This window comes from Sinohyriopsis cumingii, chromosome 9 (assembly GCF_028554795.1).
Source record: "Sinohyriopsis cumingii isolate HCF-2022 chromosome 9, ASM2855479v2, whole genome shotgun sequence".
Classification (NCBI taxonomy): Eukaryota; Metazoa; Mollusca; class Bivalvia; order Unionida; family Unionidae; genus Sinohyriopsis; species Sinohyriopsis cumingii.
In genome coordinates, this window is record NC_142969.1 from 68,433,952 (window position 1) to 68,456,817 (window position 22,866).

At 35.6% G+C, this 22,866-nt stretch overlaps 1 protein-coding gene across 1 annotated transcript in view; it reads left to right on the forward strand.

Annotated features, from left to right (window-relative positions):
* LOC149791967 (uncharacterized) overlaps positions 1-22,866 on the forward strand; it is a 63,255-nt gene that overhangs the window by 39,869 nt on the left and 520 nt on the right. Inside the window, exons 2-5 of the mRNA XM_089969506.1 lie at positions 18,076-18,842; positions 21,328-21,535; positions 22,129-22,245; positions 22,574-22,845. Of these exons, the coding sequence (XP_089825632.1) occupies positions 18,076-18,842; positions 21,328-21,535; positions 22,129-22,245; positions 22,574-22,845 (1,364 nt within the window). The remainder of the gene's footprint in view (positions 1-18,075; positions 18,843-21,327; positions 21,536-22,128; positions 22,246-22,573; positions 22,846-22,866) is intronic.

Genomic DNA, 22,866 nt, shown 5'->3' on the forward strand with positions numbered 1-22,866 from the left:
ATCGACGCCATTAAAAATAACCAAAATATTACAATTAACTCTGATCACTTTAGGTATCTGAGTATACCTCTGAGTTACATAAATGACATCTGTATTTTTATGTCTACCACGGGAAAATATTCTGGCTGGATTAGTTTGTTAATCCAACATCACGTCGTCGTAGACAACTAAATTATTAATCGACCCATCTAGATCATCAACTGAGGGAGCTTCTTCGATATCTGTTATAAAATCAATAATATTTTCACCATTATTCAGCAAGGCTGCATTTTCATTAAATTCTTTCAATACCTGATAATAACGCTGATCATCCACAGATGGTGCAACCAAATACAATTTATCCCATTTTAGCCATCTCATTATCAGATTCAACAATAATTGGGTTTTTCCACTACCAGATGGACCGATTATTATCATTCTAATTGAATTGGGCAATGCAGCATGATGCTTGACAGGAACGGATTTTTTTGAAGCTGAAAAATCAATTACATTCATGATATAAATATTAAGGATCTATATTGTGTCAAATGTAAAACAAGCACACCAACTGTAGAGCTAACTACGGTTGTTACTCGCAACAAGAGATCAGCTGTTACCGATAAATGTGAAAAATGTGGCACAAAAAAGTTTAGATTTACATCATCAACTAAAAAAAAAAGATTCCACGGAAGTTATCCTCGCTACCAGGATTCCCTTGGGCTAAATACTCAGGAGAAAAACACCTACCAGGATACAGCTACTGCGGACCAGGTACCAGACTCGATATCAGATTAAATAATCAGGATCAACCAAATTCAGGTGAGGAGCCAATTAATGCGATTGATCAGGCTTGTTTGATTCATGACATACCATATCGAAATAAAAATATTCAACAGCGACATCTTGCTGTTATAAATTTAATTCACGCAATAAATTCAATAAAAAATAAATCTATCAAAGAGAGGCTAGATTCGTGGTTAATTAAAAACGCAATGAAGGGTAAATTAATCTTCGGTGCTGGTAATTAATATGGAATCAATTTATTATTCCCCTGCTGGATTTTGGCGGGGTAAAGCAGCTATCAAGAAGCTTGCAAAGGCTGCTCAAGTAAAACCGTCAACCGCTGCTGCTTGGTTATCTAAACAGGCTATATGGCAAATTTATCTACCACCACCAAAACGAATCGAACACGCGCATTTTGATGTTAGCGTACCAAATGAGGTCCATCGGGCTGATATAATGTTTTTACCACACGATACTGTTGACGGTAAAATCTACAAATATGTACTAACCGTAGTAGATATCGTTAGCAGATACAAAGAAGCTGAGCCATTAACCAAGAAAACAGCCGCTGAGGTAGCTGATGCATTTGAAAAAATATATCAGCGAGGATCACTAACCTGGCCAATTTTACTTCAGGTTGATCCCGGACGGGAATTTCTTGGTGCGGTGACCTCATTAATGAAACAAAAAAATACAAAAATAAGACTCGGTAAGGTTAATATTCACAATGATCAGGCAATTGTGGAGAGATTCAACAAAACATTAGCTGAGCGGTTATTTGGTTATCAATACGCGATGGAATTTATTCAGGATAAACGATCTAACGACTGGGTTGTTAGGCTACCCAGTGTTATTTCTGCGATAAATAACGAAACAACGAGAGCTATATCAATGAAACCAACAATTGCCATACATAAAGATTTTATACCGATCAAAAAAGACGCGATTTTTCAGCTCGACCTGTTCTTGGTAGTGTCATCTTCAGATATCTATACAAACCAGGTGAGTTCAGGGCGGCAGAAAAAGAGCAACAGATCCAATCTAGAGCACGACGACACATAAGATAGTATCAGTGACGAGATCATCAGGTAGACCAGCAATTTACATGCTCGATTCGTTAGCGCCTAAACGAGGATTTACTCGCGAACAATTACAGGTAATACCAGCTGATACTCAATTACCACCTCAGTCACTTAGATAATCAACCCCACGCCGATTACACTCTAAACACGTCAGCGTAACATTATCACGATTGTGACCTAAATCATTATTTATTCTGTCAACGGTAAATTGTCTGGAATCATTTTTTGATAACTCCACGTCATTATGCAATTACAACCGGCACAATGAATTTTATGTTTCTCCTTCAGCGATAAAATAAATTCGACATCTAAATCAAATTCGTGATTATTTTTTTATCGGTTTGTTTATAGCTGATCACTTTTTTTAAATCACATACTCGTCAATTTCATCGTTAATAATTATTCTATCTAAAACAATCTGTCCTAGTTGGTTTCTTTTTCTTACTCTAGATACGGCTAAATACACCAGATGAGACCATTCTATGTAATCGTCAACAATCCAAACTCGAATATAGGTTATGGTTAATCCCTGTGAAGAATGGATCGTCATAGCATATCCTAACGTCCACGGAGATTTTTCTGTATTCAACATATCATTGACAAAATCAATATCAACAGCGACTATATCATTCAACACAAGATTTTGCTTTCCTTGTCCTGGTATATCAACGTCAATATTCTGCAATCTGGTATCGGCTGGACTGTAACATAACGGTACTGGCATCAGCGGAAATTTTTCTTGATGTAACTTAAATAATCTCTGCTGAAGCACGTCGCGTATTATTTTTCTGCTGGCCACAATCATATCATTTGGAGTCCACGTTGATAAGAAATCTTCCATGGATGTTTTTGGAATTATTTCGCGCATCATACTGCATTGAATTTTATTTGGCTGTAATCGAATTAATCTCTTAAATTCGCTTAATCTACCATCAAGAGATCTATAATCGGTGTTAACTTCCTCATAATAATCAACAACATTCTTTAGCCATCATGAGGTGACTCTCATTCAATAGGATTAGGTTGACCGTGATCTCCGCACATGATTATAGCAGTATTTTTTTGTTAGCAACCAATCTAGAAACATCTTTAACGTTTTAACGAAAACAGTGCAAATTTCATCCCATATAATTACTCTGTTCACGTATTTTTCTCCCATTCGCGAAGGATTCCATGTACCACCATTATACTTAAAAAAGCTGTGATACGTGCATGAGTTAACGCCACGCTGTCTCATTTCTCGCGCTAATCGATGTGTCGGCGTCCGTACAATTACATCAGAGTTCTTAAATAGTTCTATAATTCTAGTTTTGCCTGATCCACCCGGTCCATTCACATAGACTGTTTTGTATCTCGATACAGGATCATACACAGATGGTGCTGTCGAAATTTCCGAGACATTATCTGAATAATATTTATCCTAAACAGGTATATCATCGTTTTCGCAGTACCATAAAATATTTTCATTTTAACTCGCTTCGTGCCCCACGATCCATCACCTGTTAATTTTTCTAACTCTGGCAGTTATTTTTCATCAATATAAAATGAATCAGTAGCTACTCTGACAGCGTCATCGGGGAATCTGTTTATCATCGATAACACATTTATACTCGCATACGCCAGCATTGACGGTCTTAAATGAGTATATTGTGGTGACTCTCCTTCGAGATAACTAACTACAGTACCTAATTTTGTTCCGTTTGATAAATAAACATTTTCTCGGTCACATAATATACCTCTCTCAGCTGTATCGGCGATTATAAAATCTAATTCAGCTTCATCCATGATTAATCTGCAGTGATGTCGCTGATGATCACATGCTCCACCCTGTGTAACTTTTCCGATTATTTTTCTAGCCAAATCTTTTGCATCATCATGCTCAGTTGGTAGCCAAACTTCATTTTGTTTCTTATATGATATAATAGCCTCGCTGACCGTCAACGACGTCAGCATCGCAGAATCCAACATATATCTCAATAACACTATTGGAACCCACTGTTGTTCTGAGAAATGTTTACCAAAGCAAACGTAACAGATTTTATGTAAACCATCATTAAATTTAAACGATATGACACGAGCGAATCCTGTTAGGGGAAAATCTGGCAATGATCCATTAATAGATATTCTGGTCATTTCATCGCGGGGATGGCCAAATTGAGTAAAATACTTACTGCACTCACCCATTCCGAGAAAACTACCAGGATAACATGCTATCATGTCAAATGAAATCATCTTGATAGGATTATATTCAGTATTCCACAATCCTCCATGACCATATTCGATACAACTCTGATGTATATCTTTAAGAAATTCGCGTCTATTTGGCTTCCACGAATTTTTCTCTCTCGCTGCGTGAGCAATAACAGATGGAATCGTAAAGCAGTTAACTAATGAATCTCTATTAGCAGAATATTTTTCTGCTATTTTTATAATAGAATCATGCAAAGACTCACTTCGATATAATTCTCCATTAGTTCGCACACACTGATCGTATTTCTGATCACTAGAGAATAACCACACAGATACCGGGTCGGATTTACTTATTTCATGGATAAAATCAAAAATATACCCACTGTAAAATTTAATAATACGCTCTCGAGGAAAAATATTTACTGCACTACTCCATGCATGATAATTATGATCAATTATTTCGATAGGAGCTCCTCTGGATTTATACGCAGATGAGTATAAAATCTCGCCTGATATAGTTTTTACTGTTATCGGGAATTTTGATTTTATTGATAAAGCAGCAACATCACTCACTGATGCTCCATCAGCAACTGATTCAGCCCAGGTATTTATTTTTTCTCGCCGTAGATCAGTCAAACTGTTTCTGCGTTTTGCGTTTGTAAAGTGTTCCAGTACTCGCTCAGCTACACAATTTATTTTTGCCGACATTTTCATCTTAGCGAGATTCTCGACTGTGGGTTTATTTAGTTTATATATGCCATAGACAACAGCTGTAACAGGATATGCTCGCACGTAGTATGGTTTGTCTATTCCTGTTAGTAGTCCTGGTTTAGATTTTTTACTTAATGTTGCAGATTTTTCCCGCTAATTACAGGATCACGTTTATCTAGAGTGATCCACACGTTGTTTTCGTTATATACGATAAATTTTATTCTGAGTATATATTTGTCATCACCGAGCGAGTCGATTAATTTTTTGGCTCGTGTATCATTCATGGTATTATCAATATAATTTGTCCTCCACGTTGACCACACATGAGCTGCTCCATCATCGTGGAATTCCTTCTTAGCGAGATCTACCTCAGGAACAACATATTCAATATCATCTAAGTCGAATATCTTCATTATATTTTAGACAAATGTTTAATAAATAAAATGAATAACTGCAAGTGGTTGATGATCGGATCCTTAACTTGCTGTAATAGATCGTGTAGAAAAGAATACTGTGGAATACTACTTAGTTCATATAAAGCGAGGCGGAGTTGGACCAACAAGATGTATCAGATGTAACGTTGGAATACGAGGGAAGACTCGTATATGTTTAGACTGTGGCGCGAAAAAGTACAAAGAGCTAAAAAGATATAATAAAAAATCACAAAATAGTGATCTCGCTTTTAATGCGAAGAAGATTATTTAGATAGATTTTCCGACAAACTTTGATTTAGACAAATGGAATATTGTATATGAATGCGATATTCAGGAAGCATCCAATCTACGATAACTACGAGGCATCTAGCGACGGTGTTGTTAGAATCTGTAGATTGAAAAAACCTGTTGGTAACATTACTAATGCTGGTTACCTGAGATTTAATATCAAAAATGAAAAAAGATATTTTAACCACAGAATTGTATACGAGTGTTTTCATGGACCAATCAAATACGGTCTTGTAGTTGACCATATTGATGGAGATAAATTAAATAATTCTATAGATAACCTTCAGGCAATATCACAAAGAAAAAACCTACTGAAAGGTAATCTCAGTGAAATACGAAGAATCTCTAAGGCAGTCAAATCAGTTGGTATGGAGACTGGTAAGGAGTTATATTTTCAGTCTATGACATTAGGCGGTAAATATTTTGGTATTGGTTCAGCTTCAGTACGCAGAGTTGTAGAGGGAATAATTAATTCAACCTTCTCGTATCGATTTGGTTGTTGGATCAAATTCAGTTATTTTCCTCTTATATTAGATGAATAAAATTATTTAGAATAAGCTAATATAAATAATGAATCAAGAAAATATTGACGAAATAATTAAATCCACTGAGGTGCTGAAAATCAAAGAGATTCCATTATCAGATGAACTAGATGCTGATAAAATCACCATGGATTTTGAAACGCTGATTCAAAACAAACAGGAAGGTAGATATACTCTGTCTTCCGAGTATAGATTTATAAAGAAAATACAATCTGCGATGTACAAATCACTCACTCACATCAATGACACGCAGATATCAGATTTTACTCCGTTAGCTCGTGCTGTTGAAAGAATTCGATCAGCGCTATCTGACGGATATGAGTCCAAAAATTGATTGATACTCGTGCGAGGCAGTTGAGAAAGCTAATGGAGTGTTAGTGAAATTACTTAGCAGAAAAAAAGAACATATAAAATAAAACTATTTTTTTTTTTTTTTTTTTTTTTTTTTGTTATAATGACAGGATTAAGATTTTACTAGCAGATTTATGTTTAGAGTCTCGCCACGTATATCTAGCAAATTTCCGGATTGATCAGTTAGTGAAAAATGTACCTGTGATAATAAATTATTATGGCATCAAAGATAAATCGGATTAATTGGTTCTTGTATAATTAAGTATCCTGGTGGTTCTTTTGGTGGAAACGAATATAAAACAAATCCCTGTTTTGCTTGTTTTGACACAGACGCGTCCGCGCTGTAACTGTTTTCGACTATATCACAATTAAGATTAACCGCGACAACGTTAGTTATATTTACTACATTAGGTGAAATATGACGTCCGGTACGATTTGGTGCGTTATCGCGCTTAAGAATAGATGGCGGTGGTAATCTTTTTCTCCATGCAGCGTTTAATTCAGAAAACAACTCATCAACGGTGTCAATAATAGATTATTTAAGTCGGGCACTTCGTAATCAGGAAATTTAAATTCTGGTAAGGTTTCCAAGGTTAACGAATATGCGGTTAAAACTTTTTGTCTGTTATCTCTATCGCTTCTTATTGTATTGATCAGTTTGTTATGTATCTCTTCCGTGTTAGATGTAATATAATTTACTACTTCCATAATCTCAATAATTTTGCCGCACAAAACCGATGATGTATCAAAAATACATTCATAAAATTAATTCTTTATTTTACTTAATAATTCTTTGAAGTTTTTACTAGCTTTTTTGAAACACTCATTAATTTCATTTTGTTCAAAATCATATTATGATTTTAAACCTGGTTCCTCTAATAAAAAAGTCCAAAGTATTTGGTCTTTCTCCCTAATAATAAATGTAGGTTTATATTTATGATTACTAACAACATAATATAAATTAACACAAAAATTTAGATTATATCATTGATGGTATTTTTTTTCAGTCGTAATAAAGTCAGACCTTTTAAATTTTAATGGTGGTGGATCTTCCTGCACTGGTATCTGTGGCGATGCAACTTCGGGCCAACCTAATACGGTTCTTATTGAACTTGCGTATATGTCTACGCTGTAATTTGAGCTCACTTCAATAATTGAGGTCAGTGTTGGCTCGTGCACAGATATTTTTATTCCGGGATCCTCTCCGGTTATATTTTTTATTCTCCACGTCAGCTCGTCGCTGATCTGATCGATTTCATAACTACCTGTTGGTAATCCAACTACGTTCCAATCAGGTGTTCCATCGGGTTTATTTTTATTAGCGAAAACAAATGAATCATTTGACTGTAAATTTCCAAATGATTTGGATCTGATATTTGGCCAGCTGTAATAGACTCTCAACTGCGCCAATGCTATCTCACTAATAGAAATAGGCGTTGGAAAAATAATACTGAACTCGGGTTTAGTCGAGCTCGCCGATATCATTGTTGTTTTTAGCGGATTTGTGTTCGTCGCTATCTGTTGCAGTGACTCTGTCATTATTTATATTGACGTCTTTAATCGTTTGATTGTAAATCTTAGTCATCAGTGCGAACTCTGTATCAGATACAATACCGTCATTGAGGCTTTCTGATAACATCGAAGATAATCTTGAATACGCCGCCATCGATGTGTTTAATTTATCTTTGTACTCGATAAACTTTGCGCCTGTACATGAAGATATTTTTTTGGTTATTATACCAAACACACCGGATAGCGTGGTAGTCACAGAAACGACGATAGTTATCGCTGCCGGTGCTATCATCGTTAACGCGGATAATATTATTCCGGTACCAACAACAACAGCAGATACAGAGTAAACGGTAACATCAATTAAGACTAATTTGCGCTGACATTTTTTTTATTTTTGTTTGATAAATATCGATTATACCCTTTAGAGACTTCTGCCACGCACGAGCCTGATCGTATCGGTATTTTGATGCACTCATTTTATATTAATTAGGATGTTTTAAATACAAACTCCAACACGTGTGAGTATGTTGCTGCAAATAAAATACTACTATCAATTGGCTGTAATTCAAATACTGCTTCAGTATCTTTTTGTAATTCAACTGTTACCGGGTGAGGCGATTCAATTGATAGTCCAGCTATAATTACCCTAAATTTCATTGGACTAATCACTGTTAATTTGTATACGCCAGCAACAGCTGGAGTATATTTTATTGTATTGTTTGTTCTCGTCCACGTTACAGATGTAGATGATGATATCACACGAACGACGTCATCGAGTAATTTTTAATTTCTGAGTATTTTATACTGATTGCAGTTGATCTACCAAAAATTCAATAGTTATTTTGTTTAGTTCTAAAGTATTTCTTCTAAAACTTGTAAATGCTGCGAATGTACTTAAATGTTGATCGTATTCTTCACGTAAAATACCTAATTTTAAAGTTACATCATCGAAGTATTTTTTTGTTGCAGCATCCCCTCACCTGCTGTTGGATCTCCAGTGAAGATATTTTGTTTTTGCCCATATTGAGTTCTCCTAACATTGTATCGCCAGTAATATTTACATGATTGCCGATTCTTTGATGCACTAAATTATTCATAATTCCAATACCATCATCAAGTTTTTTGATATCTTCCTTAGCAGTATTAAAGTCGCCTACGTGATTATTGTATTCGTCTCGTTTGATTATGTCGCCTATCTTAACGTTGCTGGTCTTTGATTTTCCGTGCTGATCCTGAAAAACAGCAACCTCGTCAGGATCTGCTCCTGCCATCGACAAAAGATTATTTATATAATCTTTTATCACGTATTTAGATAAATCAACATAAACAGATTTTTTTTCTCATGCGCGATATCAGAGATCTACCATAAATATCAACCATTATTTATAATCTGATGGATCTAATTTACCTGAAGTGTACTCGTGGACTGTTTCATGGTAGGGTTTGTTAGATTTAGATATCGTATCGAGTATATTACTTGCTTCATCACCGCAGATCGGAGGTTCAGTTAGTGCTTGTGTTGGTAACGTAGAATACCATGCTGGTATATTTAATTGAGATATATAATTAAGAAATTCACGAGGCGGAGCTAATCCATATGAATCAGCGTAGATAACTTCGTGTGGATTTATCGCGTAGGCAACCCAGTGAGTACCTGGTCCGGTGTTTTTATCGAGATTTATAATTCCCGTTTCGTATTTATTGGGACGAGCTGGTCATTGATCTCGCATAAATACACCTCTGAAAAATTTTATTTTTTGTTTTTTAGCAGCGTTAGTTAGATCTAAATTTGACATTGGCGTTACCATGGAGGTCTTGCCAGTCGGAGGCCTGCTCCGTACGGGTATCTTCGTACATAAAGCCCTCGACCTTTTTTTGCCGTATCTTCCACCGACTATTTTTTTGGCAGCCATCTTTGCTCCCACTCCAACAGCACCCAATGCAGCAGCGTTTACTATAGCTGGTGCAACCGCGGCGGCTAACGCGGGTAACGCGGCGGCTTTTGCTGCGAGCAGCGCTGGTATCTCAGCTAGCAGCGGGAAAAATCCACCTGTTTTTACCATATCCTTAATGGCACCAGCAGATAAATTAACCTGAATTCTTGTACTACCTGATTTAGCTTTACTGAAACGTGCTAGCTGCGTTTTGGTTAGAGATAGTTTATTTGGTCCACCTTGGATTTGATTATTTTTCAGCGTTAATTTTGTCCCGCAGGTTTTTGTTGTACTCGATTGTAATTTTTTTATCTGACCCGGAGTCAGAGTCACGCTAACGTGTTCGTATGACATCTTTTTATAAATAAATTGATTGATTTAAATTACATTTTCTCAACAGGAGCATCAACTATTCTCATACGACCACTAATGCCCTCGAGAATCATAGTCCTGTCGCTGAGTATAACAGCAATAGCTCTGTAATTCATATTTAATAGATTACCTATTCTGGCCTTAAAATGTATATCAACAACAGATTGTTTCATCAAATCAAGATGTTCCAGCGAAAAATAATAGATAGGATAGAAATTTTTTAAAATCCAACTGAGATATCTGTAATCCGGTATCAATATTTTGATCTCGTCCCAAATAACTCCATAACCTGTGATAGCAGCGTGCTATTCAGTTATTTTCAAAATCCAAGTGAATATCTTCAGTTGGTTCCTGATGTCCATTTATTCTCAGTGATATCTCGCTGACTCCAATATCATCAAATATCATATGGCTTCTACTTTGATCACCTAACCAAGCAGTATTTTGAAGAGCAATAAAGATATGCCTGGGTGCAGAAACGCCCTGCTGTGATGCTATGTGCCAAGTATAATTACCTCTGACATTAGTAGGAGAAGAAACATCAGTAACAGTTGTTAGCCAAGATACTACTGATTTACCACCCAGGTCCATAAAAGAAATTAATTTATCTTCTTCAAGTAGTGATGGAGTCATTGATGGCATCCACAGTGTTAGTTTTCTTAGTATTACTTTACCATCATCACCATCGCCTCTTTGTCTCCAGAGAGCATCGTTACTTTCAGGTTTTCGATAAAAGACAATAGTGTGTTTAGCTCCAAAAATAACTTTTCTAAAATCTCTACAAAATCCAAAAATATGCGATAATGGAATCACGCATGAAAATCTTCTCTCATCATCTGATAACATACTTTGACGTGTAGCAAATCCGAGATTATATTTGGTATTATAATTTATGATCGTATCCTCGAGGTTAGGAGCAAGAACAGGAGGAGCAGCACGATCTACTGGCTGTCTTATAATAAACTGCTCATGATCAGCCTCATCGTAATTATCTTTTGCAAACATCATGCTGGGACCGGCTGATCTGATAAAGTCATCTGAGTATCTTGCTAGGCCAATAATTGTCGTGGCAACATCAACGTTATCATTAATTGACTCACTTTCTTTTCCAAAAACCATGTAAACGGCGCTCTTGAATAATGCCATGATACCGTTATTGACGAAGCCAATTTTAAAATTATCTGCAAATGTCCTGACGATAGGAGGACCAGGAACAGGAATAACTCTCTCAATTTCACCAATAACCTCAATAAAAGCCTCACACGGTAGAAAATACCTGGTCGTATCGTGTACTTGTAATTCAATTCTACCATTTGGTTCTCTTGCATTATATGAGTAATATTGATAATCTTTGCACTGAGAAATCCTTTCTTACTGACTCATCCAACTTAAATACGTAATTAGATGTTCGCGAATACATTTTATTATAAATTATTTATCTTCTAAAACGAAGACCACCACCGTATGAACTAGTATTAATTTTCCGCTGTGGTTGTTCTAGAGCCAGTGATGGTTGTTCTAGAGCCAGTGATGGCTGTGTTAGCAGATTAGCCGCCTCTTGCTCTAATGCCAGTGATGCTAGTTTTTCATTAGCAGCGTTATTTATTATTTTATTAACATCACCAGGCATCTCAGAAGTACTCTGTAATTTTACAGCAGGTTTTTTTCGTCGCACTAATTTTAATATTCTTTCTTTGACGGCATCACATGCTTTATTGGCAGCAGAACCAACAGCATTAGCAGCTTTATCGCGAATAACTCCTATGGCTTTCATTGATAACTGCTTAGCTATAGGACCAATCTTAGGAGCTATTCGTGTGAAAAAAATCACCAAATCCTGACCCGTAATTGTATTTGTACACGGGTAATCGCGAGTTAACTACACGAACATGTACTGGTCTCTGATGACTCCTGTGAATAATCATTTTATTATTATTTAATTGTTTAATCGCTGTGGTAGTCAACTAGCTCATCAATAAAATCACGATAAACAGTAACGTCGATGATACCACCCTGGAATAATCTTCGGCTAATATCAGTTGCCTCGTTGATTATCTCGTGCGAGTTGTTTCCAGCTCGTTTCCCTCCAATTAAAACCTCTAATCGAGATACGTCATTGACAACACTGTCAGGACAAATAGAATTATAACCACTACCTGTTTTAGGTTGTGACTTTGGTAGTGATTTTCTTATTCGACCTTCTTGCATATATTTATCTACCTCACTGTTAAAACGTTGATAATCTGGACTATGATAATCAACATTTTTTCATTTTTAAGTATAGAATATACTTCCATACGCCACAAGATATCGTTCATTAATCCCCTAGGTACCTTTGTATAAAAAATTCTATTTTTTGTCCATAAGCTGCAATTTCAAACGCCTTTTCTTTACTACTTCGAATGTCATGAATAGCATTTGAGTTAAATATAATATCAGCTTCTATTTGTGCTCGTTGAGCTTCTCGTATTCGTTGAATAGCCTCAGATTTTGTTTCTACTAGCATATCCATAGGATCAAGATCATCTAATTTTAACCTTCTCATCTCCTCTCCTTCTGCATGCGTTGCAAAATAAGGAGATGGTTCATCTTGTTCTTCTATTTCGACCTGCTCGGCTGGTACATTTGGTACTGTTATATAACCTTTTTTAGATTTTTCTATTTTTGCTTTTCTTTCTGCTGGTTTTTTCTCTCTTTCTTTATTTTTTTTGTTTCTTTTTCTCTTTCTCTTTCTTCTTTTTATCTTTCTCTTTCTTCTTTTTTCATCATTTTTTCTTTTTCTTTTAATCGTTTTTCTCCTTCTCTCTCTTCTTTCAAATATTCGAATCCTTTCCTTGCAAAATCTTTATATTCATGATAAGAATAATCTCCCACACGATCTAAACGATCAATCCCTCGTTTTGTTTTATATAATAGATCTTCCCACTGATTAGCATTAACTTTTTGAACGTATTCGTCTTTTATAAATTTATCTTTATTTTGATAATTAGAACCAGCAAAAAGACCAAAATCACATAATCCTTCCTTGCTGTTAATATCAATTTGTTTATCCAGATAATCTAAACCAAATTCAGTAAAATATTCCCGTGGAGAAAGAACAATTCTGGATTTTTTACCAGGTTTTTCTTCAATAGCTTCAGCCCCAGCTTCAGCTTCTTCGGGTTCTTCTTCAATATCTTCATCTGGTTCTTCTTCAATAGCTTCATCTTCAGATATCATTTTGGTTTTAGGTTTTTGTTTGAGTTTAGGTTTTCGTTTTGGTATTGGTCTAAATCTAGGTCTTCCAGGTGGAAGTCCAGGTGGAACAGCAAGTGGTAGAGGTCTTGTTTGCTCTTCAATTCTTTCAGCACAGGAAGAATATCGTGTTTTCTCACCTCAAGATCTTCTACGTCACCTAATAAAACTCTTTCAGTGGTTTCAGTTACTGGCTTAAATAACAACTCAGTTGACTCAGTAAATACCTCCTTTGCATCCTCAATTGCGCGTATTTTTCTCTTAACTGACTCTCGTGTTGGTAAATATTTTCTTATAGCTTCTCGTCTTTCTCGTGCTATTCTTGATCTTAGTGATTCTCCAACATCCATAATTTATTAAAACAGTATTAATTTTAATTACATAATTTTCTGATATAAACTTTTGACTGTAATCTTCTGCGTAGTCTTCTAATTATATCCCTACTCAATTAGATAATAGCAGCAGGGATGGCACCTACCTAGAGTCTGTCGTATATATAGAATCCAAAAAAATTAAAAATCAAGTAGAGTATTTTTTTTCAGCTAAATCTTCAAACTAAGGTTTCGTTAATGGAACAGGGTTCAGTAACGAGTAAGCTCCTCCCTGCTGCTTATATATATATATATATATATATATATATATATATATATATATATATATATATATATATATATATATATATATATATATATATATATATATATATATATATATATATATATATATATATATATATATATATATATATATATATATATATATATATATATATATGTATGGTATTTTTCAGGTGACACAAGCACTTGGACTTATTTCTAATTGATTCTTCTACTGGTTGAACTGTAAGATATCCATTTTCCTCTCGTGAAATACGACTGGTTATCACAGTTTTAAGACTATGAGACCTGATATTTGATCTTTGATTGTAAATAACGAAAGAAACAATAGCACATTAAATGATGACGCAACAGATCCAGTTATAGCAATGTTCATGAAGTGAGTAAAAGCATGTAATATAAAAGTCATCCCTGAGGATCTTTGGATAAATAGTCAATTAAGAGACTCGTGCAGCATAAAATCTATTATTATATGTTCATTTTTTCCCCGTTAACTTTACATTGTCAGAATCGTTCAGTATTACCCGATACTGAAATCACGCGACAATACACATACAGCATTCACGTGCATAAAGGAACTACTTTCTATTGTAAACAAACAATGGACGCAGACGCCAGCACTTTTGATTTGTACACAAATCATGTACACTCGCGTAAGAGGCTCTTTACGTTGTGGTTGTTTAAATTTGTTTCTGAATGAACTAAAACAGATGTTTCGTGGACTGCCACATGCCAGCTGATTTAGCACATTCCGCGTTGATACAATGTTACCCATTTAGGCTAGCTACATTACATAACAGACACAAGATAATGTCCTTAAAAAAAACATACAAGTGACAGGTCGTATAATTTCTTCTTTAGCAGGTGATAAGAATGGCAAAATAACATATACTTACAGTTTTACATCATAAATTTCCTTAAAATGTATTTTCTTAATTCTGCAAATCCGAATTGCATGAGCCATGTCACAGGTTTTCAATCTGCATTGCACATTTCGAAATTGTGCTGTAATTTCGATGATAAGTGCAATTGCATCCTTCTAACTGCACTCAAAATGAAATAAGCATTAAATTCCTTAGCGTCTTTTTGATAATTGCAACTTAAAGACTTCATATTTCTCGCACATTATGACTTCAAACATTCAGTGACAGAAACAGAAACACATTTGCAGATGTCAACACGCTTCTCCCTAGCTGCTTCAATCTCATGTATTTCATGTGGAATTGTCACATACAAATCCAGTCCATAATCACGAAATTTCCTAGGAACGAGAAAAATACCAAAATATAGTCATTCCAGATCAAATGGAAAAGTCGTTGCGATGCACATACATTCACAATATGACTGCACATTTCAATTTTAATTAGACACGCTATTTTCCTTCAAAATTTATGTCGAACGCGCGACTAAATTCAAATTTATCTGGGCGGAGTTATGTGCGCATTAATAATGATGTTATTGTGTAATGACAAATCTGCCCGTGTGTATTTAGTTTGAAATACGGCATTCATTCATTTACGTTGTTTCGTGTAGTGTATTTTGAATATATAATTAAACCTAAAGGTAGAATAAAACAATGAGCATATAATATAAAGGTTACTGCATCTTTATGGGAAAATTTGAACTCGTTTTGTCGGAAGGATATACTGCACTCCCAAAGTCGTGCAGTATTCCATCCTAAAACTCGTTCATATTTTTCCATACAAATGCAGTAACCTATAACTATTTATATTGAAGCAATCAGGTACCATACTATTTGAGGCATAATTTAAAAAGGTTACACAGCCTCTAACCAATACATTTGCTGATACATGCTTTGCAAGACAAAGTGCAACGTGAGCAGACAAATTAAAAATATCCATTCTATGCATAGTTAGTCTTATTGCTTTGAGTCAGGCTCAATATTTTGCTAGTCTCACTTCAGTCTCCTTCTTAGAGACTCGGGACGTAACTGAACCGCAAGTTCTGTCCACCAAAAAGTTTTATGTGAAAACACAAGGAAGGCACACTATTTTCCTTAAACCTCTCATCTCACACTACACCCAGCCTATCATCATATAACGGCTATTAAGAATATTCGGTCACGCATTCATTCACATTGAGATATTCATACGTTCTTTATTGTAAAACAACGTCGTTAAAAAAGCACGGTATCAATAACATCTCATACATACTTCAATAAATTGCGTCAAATTAGTACATATAGGTAATCCTATTATAATAATAATACCACTGCAATCAGACGCATTTCTATACAACTCATACAAAGTACACAAATATTAAAAATATTCATGATATGTTATATCCATACATACATATTAGCTAATCTTACACAGTTCAACTATTGTACTCAATTCACTTTTCAAGTATGTGTATAATCTAACATATTATAAGAATAAATGCCCTAGTTTACTACGAAGTAAATCTGTCCACGCATTAACAATCTACATTATTCTCTACGTTATACTCAAGCTCATTTCTCGAATACGCACGTATATTAAACACTACAAAGGTCATTCTACGTACTAAACGATCCTATTAATTAAGTGTACATACATCAGATAAGTACAATTACAATGTCGTAATATTCTGGCAAAATCAAGCAAATAACTTATTGACTTGTTCGAATCTTTTTTTTTTCTTTAGACTCTTCTAAGGTTTACCGCCAAATTACGAGTGGCTTCCTCGGAGTAACCCTATATTGCTCAGCAATCTTCCAAGGCGAGACTAAATTTTCGCTTGCTAGTTAGAAGTTATAATTCGGATCAAAATTGTTATCAAATACTCTATTTCAATTCCGAATGGATGTCGCTTCGGCCGGATTCCATCAAGCTTAACGGACAATGCCCTTCTCACTGTCTGTCCACGTGGGGACGGATTTAGAACACGCCCCGTTCCCTCACGGTTTCATCTGATCTTAGAACTAAACGGTAACACATATTAGGGAAGTCGCTCGATCTAACGCCTGTGCCGATCCAAGATGCCGGATATTTTTTCTCTGGTCACGGTAACCTTGCGTAAGAGATTAACTCTAACCCACGGCAATATTCAGACATCAAAACATGGCTTGTAATAATAGCTTAGATTGTACACGACTTACGAACCTGGGCTGAGCAAACGCGACAAATATAAACACCCAAAGTTGTCTTTCAGTGTCACGGATGCCAAATAGGTTATGAGATCGGAAGTTGCGTCGGCATCCCAATTTGTTTTGAACGTTTTTGTATTTTTATGTTTAAGTTATCCTTTAAGCTCGCTCATCCTACGTGTTTTCACTTTTGTTTCCCGTCCTATGACCGGCATTTAATATAGTAATACATATAAAAGTGGATCCATTTCTTATATATTGATCTTTGTGTAAGCCTCTTATTTGGGACGCTCAAATTCACATAATGTGTTAGGCATATAATTTAGAAAAGAAATAAGTAAGTAAATTTGTATAATGGAGGACTTATATGGACCAATATTTTTTTCCTCTTAAAAGTTCAATGCTTCTTCTTAGTAAGTTTATACAGAAACGAAGATAATACATGTTTTTTAAAATAAACATAATCGCCGAAGCCATAGTAATTGTTGCAATTCCCCTCCGTCCATCTCCCCGTACCCTCTCACTCATGATTTCATGCAAGTTAATATCAAAAGAAACAAAAACGACACATTTTACGCTGTACATTAAATTATGTTTTCTAATTATTTTATGTATACGTATGATGTTTGGGATATAAATTATGCTGTACTTATCACAGCACAAGCTAAGTGTTTAATGTTGACTTCACATAGCGCCGCGGACAAAGTTAAGGTTGCCGCAATTCAATTAAATGTTCACATCGGATGTGAATTGCAGCCACAGCAGAAAGGTAATAGTATAACTGCTACCATAATTAAAGATTAATTCCTCTTAGCTGCAATACATGATCAATACCAATGCTCACTACCAATTCACAATATATGCAACAAGACATTGTAGGCAATTTAAGATCTAATTAGTCTTTCACAGACAGTATTGTTGCACATGTGCAAATTGCACGTTTACATTTACCTCATAGGAATCATGGCAAGTACTGGAAACAGCTTTAGATGTCCAAAATGCACCAGAACATTTGCTAGCAGAACTGCTATGGAACAACACCAGAGAGATGTACATGTCCACCAGCCAATTCAGGTAGAAGGAACATTACTCAAGGCAGATCACCAAGAGCAATATAGCTGCATCATCTGCTGCAGATCCTTTAGATCTGAAGGAGCGATTTATAACCACAATTGGCACAAACATGGAGTGAGAAACAGCGAGAAGATCCACAAATGCTCTGTTTGCCCGAGGTCTTTCGTTCATCGTGAGGCTGTTAGGCAACATACCAATGCTAAACACATCAATGCCACTCTTCCTCCAGCAGCGGAACCAACATATTCATTTGATTCCAGCATTGTTGAATCACAATTGGTGATGCACGCAAAGGTGAAGAAGAAGCGAGCAAGAAACAATCGGAAAAAAGAAAAAGATAAGTCGCTACAACATTATCTGAAGAACTATTCCAAAACTAAGACTGAAGTGAGCAAACATGAAACAAAGTCTGCATTTAGATATGTCTACAACAAAGTTCAAACGATTTTATCCAAGGTAAAACTACAGGGAGGAGGAGACATATTTTGTAATGTCCTGCGAAAGGCTGGAAGCAATGCCACAGGAACGAAGGTTAATAAGGCGGATGAATTCGATTTCAATGTTCCGTTAAATGTAAACGTTCAGCAGTTGATACGAAAAGGGACCGTGCCATACACCTTTCGAGACAAAGAAGAAGGTGAAAAAGAATACGTGAGTAAATTTTACGTATTATATTATTTAAGTCTCTTCGATCCATTAAAACGATCAAATAAGTGGGTTTCGTCTGAATGTAAACTTTAGTTATTTTTACGGAAATATAAGGTCTATTTTCACACATGTTTTCACTGAAAATACTACATTTTTCATTATGAAATTTGGTATCGAAATGTCTGTACGCTCCTCATACATTAAACATAATTTTGTCGGGAGATAGCCATACTTTGTTTTAAAACAGCTTAACAGAAACGCAGGGTTTGAACTGTTTGAACCATGACTGCGGAGTCATGAGTTCTCTAATGAAACGAAGTCGGTGACAACAATGCAAGCCATACTTGTCTGCAGTGAGATCACATTACATGCGTAACCGGATATGTTCAGCGGATAAATACGTAAGATCAGTTACCATTTCTTGGGTAAATTCACAATAGTGACATACACAAGTGGCCTTGTAGTCTCTTTCGTAAAATCTCACGGGTATAAAATGGACATAGACAGACAAAATTCTGTTGACAAATGCACTTACCTATCGACGTTTCAGACTCTATCGATGTACATAAACAAATCATTTTTGTTTAGGACGTAGGTTGGGGCGTGCCTTATAAGTGACAGTGGATTACTTTAAAAAGTATCCCTGATCCTACGGTGACAGACACTACGAGGCTGGATAGTCATCCTTTGTAGAAGGGATTATTATTTTGATCAATAGAGCAATCAGCATTTATAATGGTGCTCAGCATAATGCATGTATTGGCAATTAAACTATGCAATGATTTGTTCCAGCTATATACTCCTCATTATTTAAAAATAAACTATTACGTATTGAGCTATTTGAACCACAATGCATGTTAACGAAAAGATAAACTCTAAAGAATCTGGCAAAATATTTGGAAAGAACGAATCATCATCAAAAAGTATGCATATATGGACAGAAATAATATAAAACAATTCATGTTTTACTTGAAATTAATATTTACTAAATTCACCCACACTTTGCATAATGGTACAATATCTATCCAAGTATCTATCTATCTGTCTATCTATCTATCGGTTTATCTACATATCTATCTATCTTCTATGTGTGTGTGTGTGTGTGTGTGTGCGTGTGTATGTGTGTGTGTGAGTGGACCGTTTAGAACTGGATTGTGCAAGTAAAATAATTATGATCATTCACTGCAGTGAATTACGATAAATAATTTCACTGTAGCCTCGAAAAAATGATAAACACGGAATTCAAAACTATTTGTAGATGCTTACATGACAGAGTGGTAAATATGGCCACCTCCCGTTATAGAAGACTTATATTCAAATCGGGGGGGGGGGGGGGCTCGAATTGTGCTTTAATTAATATGAATTTTATGAATTTTATTCTGAAATGTGTAGGGACATATGTAACTCTTTATATTTTCTGTACTAGTAGTCACAAAACAGCAGCAGAAAATAAAGGCAAACTGCTCACATCGCTCAGTCTCCAGTATGAAATTTGCTACTTCAATCTGTTTGACAGCACGTCTTGTTAGACAGAACATCTTGCTAGGCAATAGGTTAGAGAACATAAATAAAATACAATTTGCTTGAAGTAAGTGAAAAACATATATTCTTGATCGCTTGGTTGAAAAAAACTGCAGTTGTTCCTATCAACGAAATACAAAAGTATTCACTCGTTTGAAGCATACATACAGAGAGGGAGAGAGACGGGAAGCGAGAGAGAAATGCATGCAGGAATCAGACAAAGAAACGAAAATCGAAGAATGAAAAGTCTATCAAGAAAAATCGAAATCTCTTCAACTACCCACACAAATGATGAATAGCCACAGAACATTGAATATAAACAGTTAACATTGCGAGGTTTCTAGTACGAAATCTGCTAAATTAATATTTCAATCTGTTATACAGGGCATCGTGCTAGCCATCAGGTTCGAACATGAAATACAACTATTAACTTAAAAAACAAATAACTCAATATATTTCATATGGTGGGTGAAAATCCATAGAACTTTCACCTACTTCATGAAATATATCCGTTTCTACATTCCTTTGAAGCACACATCTGAGAGAGAGAGAGAGAGAGAGAAAGAGAGAAGAGAGAATATATGTATGCGGTAATTTAATAAAATATTAAAAAAAGTTTTGCACCGAATGAGCAATCAAGACAACATTTGAAATCGCTTGGATTGTTTGCGTGCATGTGTGAGACTTTGGCGTTAATTGGACAAGCGAATAGCTGCGTAAAGCCGTTCATGTGATTAGCTTTAAATGAAAAGGAATGTCACCCTAGTCAGCTATTGGTGATGGTCAGTCTGTTCAACCTCTGCTCATCAGGTTCCGATTTCCATAATGTATTCTACCAATAAGCTCAGGCGTGGCGAGGCAAGACTTAGTTCAATCGATCATTTACTTTTCACTTGCAACTTACCTTTTATAAAACATGTTAATGAACATATCTAGGCATCATTATTATTCAGATGTGTATTTGCAGAGTCCGAGTCCAAAGAACATGAACGTAAAACGCGATCTGATCGCTATGGGCAAATCTTATGAGATTCCGCCCGATTCAACAGTGGTGGTAGTGGATAATAGCTCCTCACACACAATGGAAGGTCTCTGCTTTGGTAAACACCTCATACCACACTTTTTACAACAGAGACTTCACTCCTGCATGACCAAAGCCTTGGAAAGAGAGACAGGTATATAATATCAATGTGTGATGTATGCATGCAATATAACAGTCATCCCCTGGAAGATACATTTTTGTGACCCCTTGTATTCCAGTCTGATGAGAGTGACATCTTCAAAGATAATTCGTCTTACGACATCTCTCTCTCTCTCTCTCTCTCTCTCGCTGTTAGTATAGATGTATTTTATGAACGAATGATTTAATCTAGATATGTATTTGTATGTCTTAACGGACGGTTGAGTTAACGTATATATTTGTGCAAGAAACGAATGTCGCCTCCTATCAACAGTGCACATACTGCAGTTTCTGTTATGCTGCTAAACTGGGAAGAAATAAGTACTTTGCCGTTAGTGGGTCTTCCAATATTTTTACTATTCATAGTGTAACATGTAATGGATATACGCGTTTATTAGAATATCTTCAAAGCTGAGGGTCAAATCGGCTTTCTTTTAATGATTTTTGCAATGCAAGATAGTTAAATGTGTCGGCGCAATACGCCGTAAAAAATACTATCTCCATGTATCACTAGCAATGTAGTATGATCTTGACATTTAATTGTAAGCTTTGGTAATGATGTAATGATTCTTCGTCAAATTTTAACAGATATCAATTTGATCAGAGAAGCCAATGGCCCAGCAATCACGATGATGTTCAAGCCACAGTCTGGTCATCATATCAGTGTCGATGTCACCATGGTCATTGACTGGCCAAATATAACAGGTAAAACAATTCCTCAAATTTGGCACAAACTGACGGACAGAGAAAAACATGTTATAAGCATTTTACAGCCAAAACGTATTTTTATTTGTATTTATGATAAAAGCAAACTGGTATTATATCCGCCACCTCCATAATGTATCATTTTTATTCTAATTGTTTTTTGTTGAAACGAAAATCAAAATCAATTTTTCAGAGATATAGATAGCTAGCTATTATAGTAAAGGTGATCTATCGCTTTAAAATAGGCGGTGGCTTTGTCACTACTCATTCAATGTATTCACCGCTGTATTACTGATATCACGTTCAATATACATTTTAATGTTTATAGTTAATGATTATGGCTGGCCACGACGCGACACATATGAAGCCCTATCCAATACGTTAATCAACAAAATTAAACAATCCGGATGTCAACTGACTCCAAAAGGAGATGAATTCTGGAACATTTCTTTCTCCAACTGCGAGTCCATCCTGATGAAGGAGATAGACCGTCCTGGAGAGTGCAGAAAAACCTGTCACAAACTTCTTAAGAGCTTCTTCCAGACATGGAAATCCAGGTCCAGAACAGGTTATGGTAGCATTTCCTCATTCATTTTCAAGGTAACTAATACAATTGAAAAC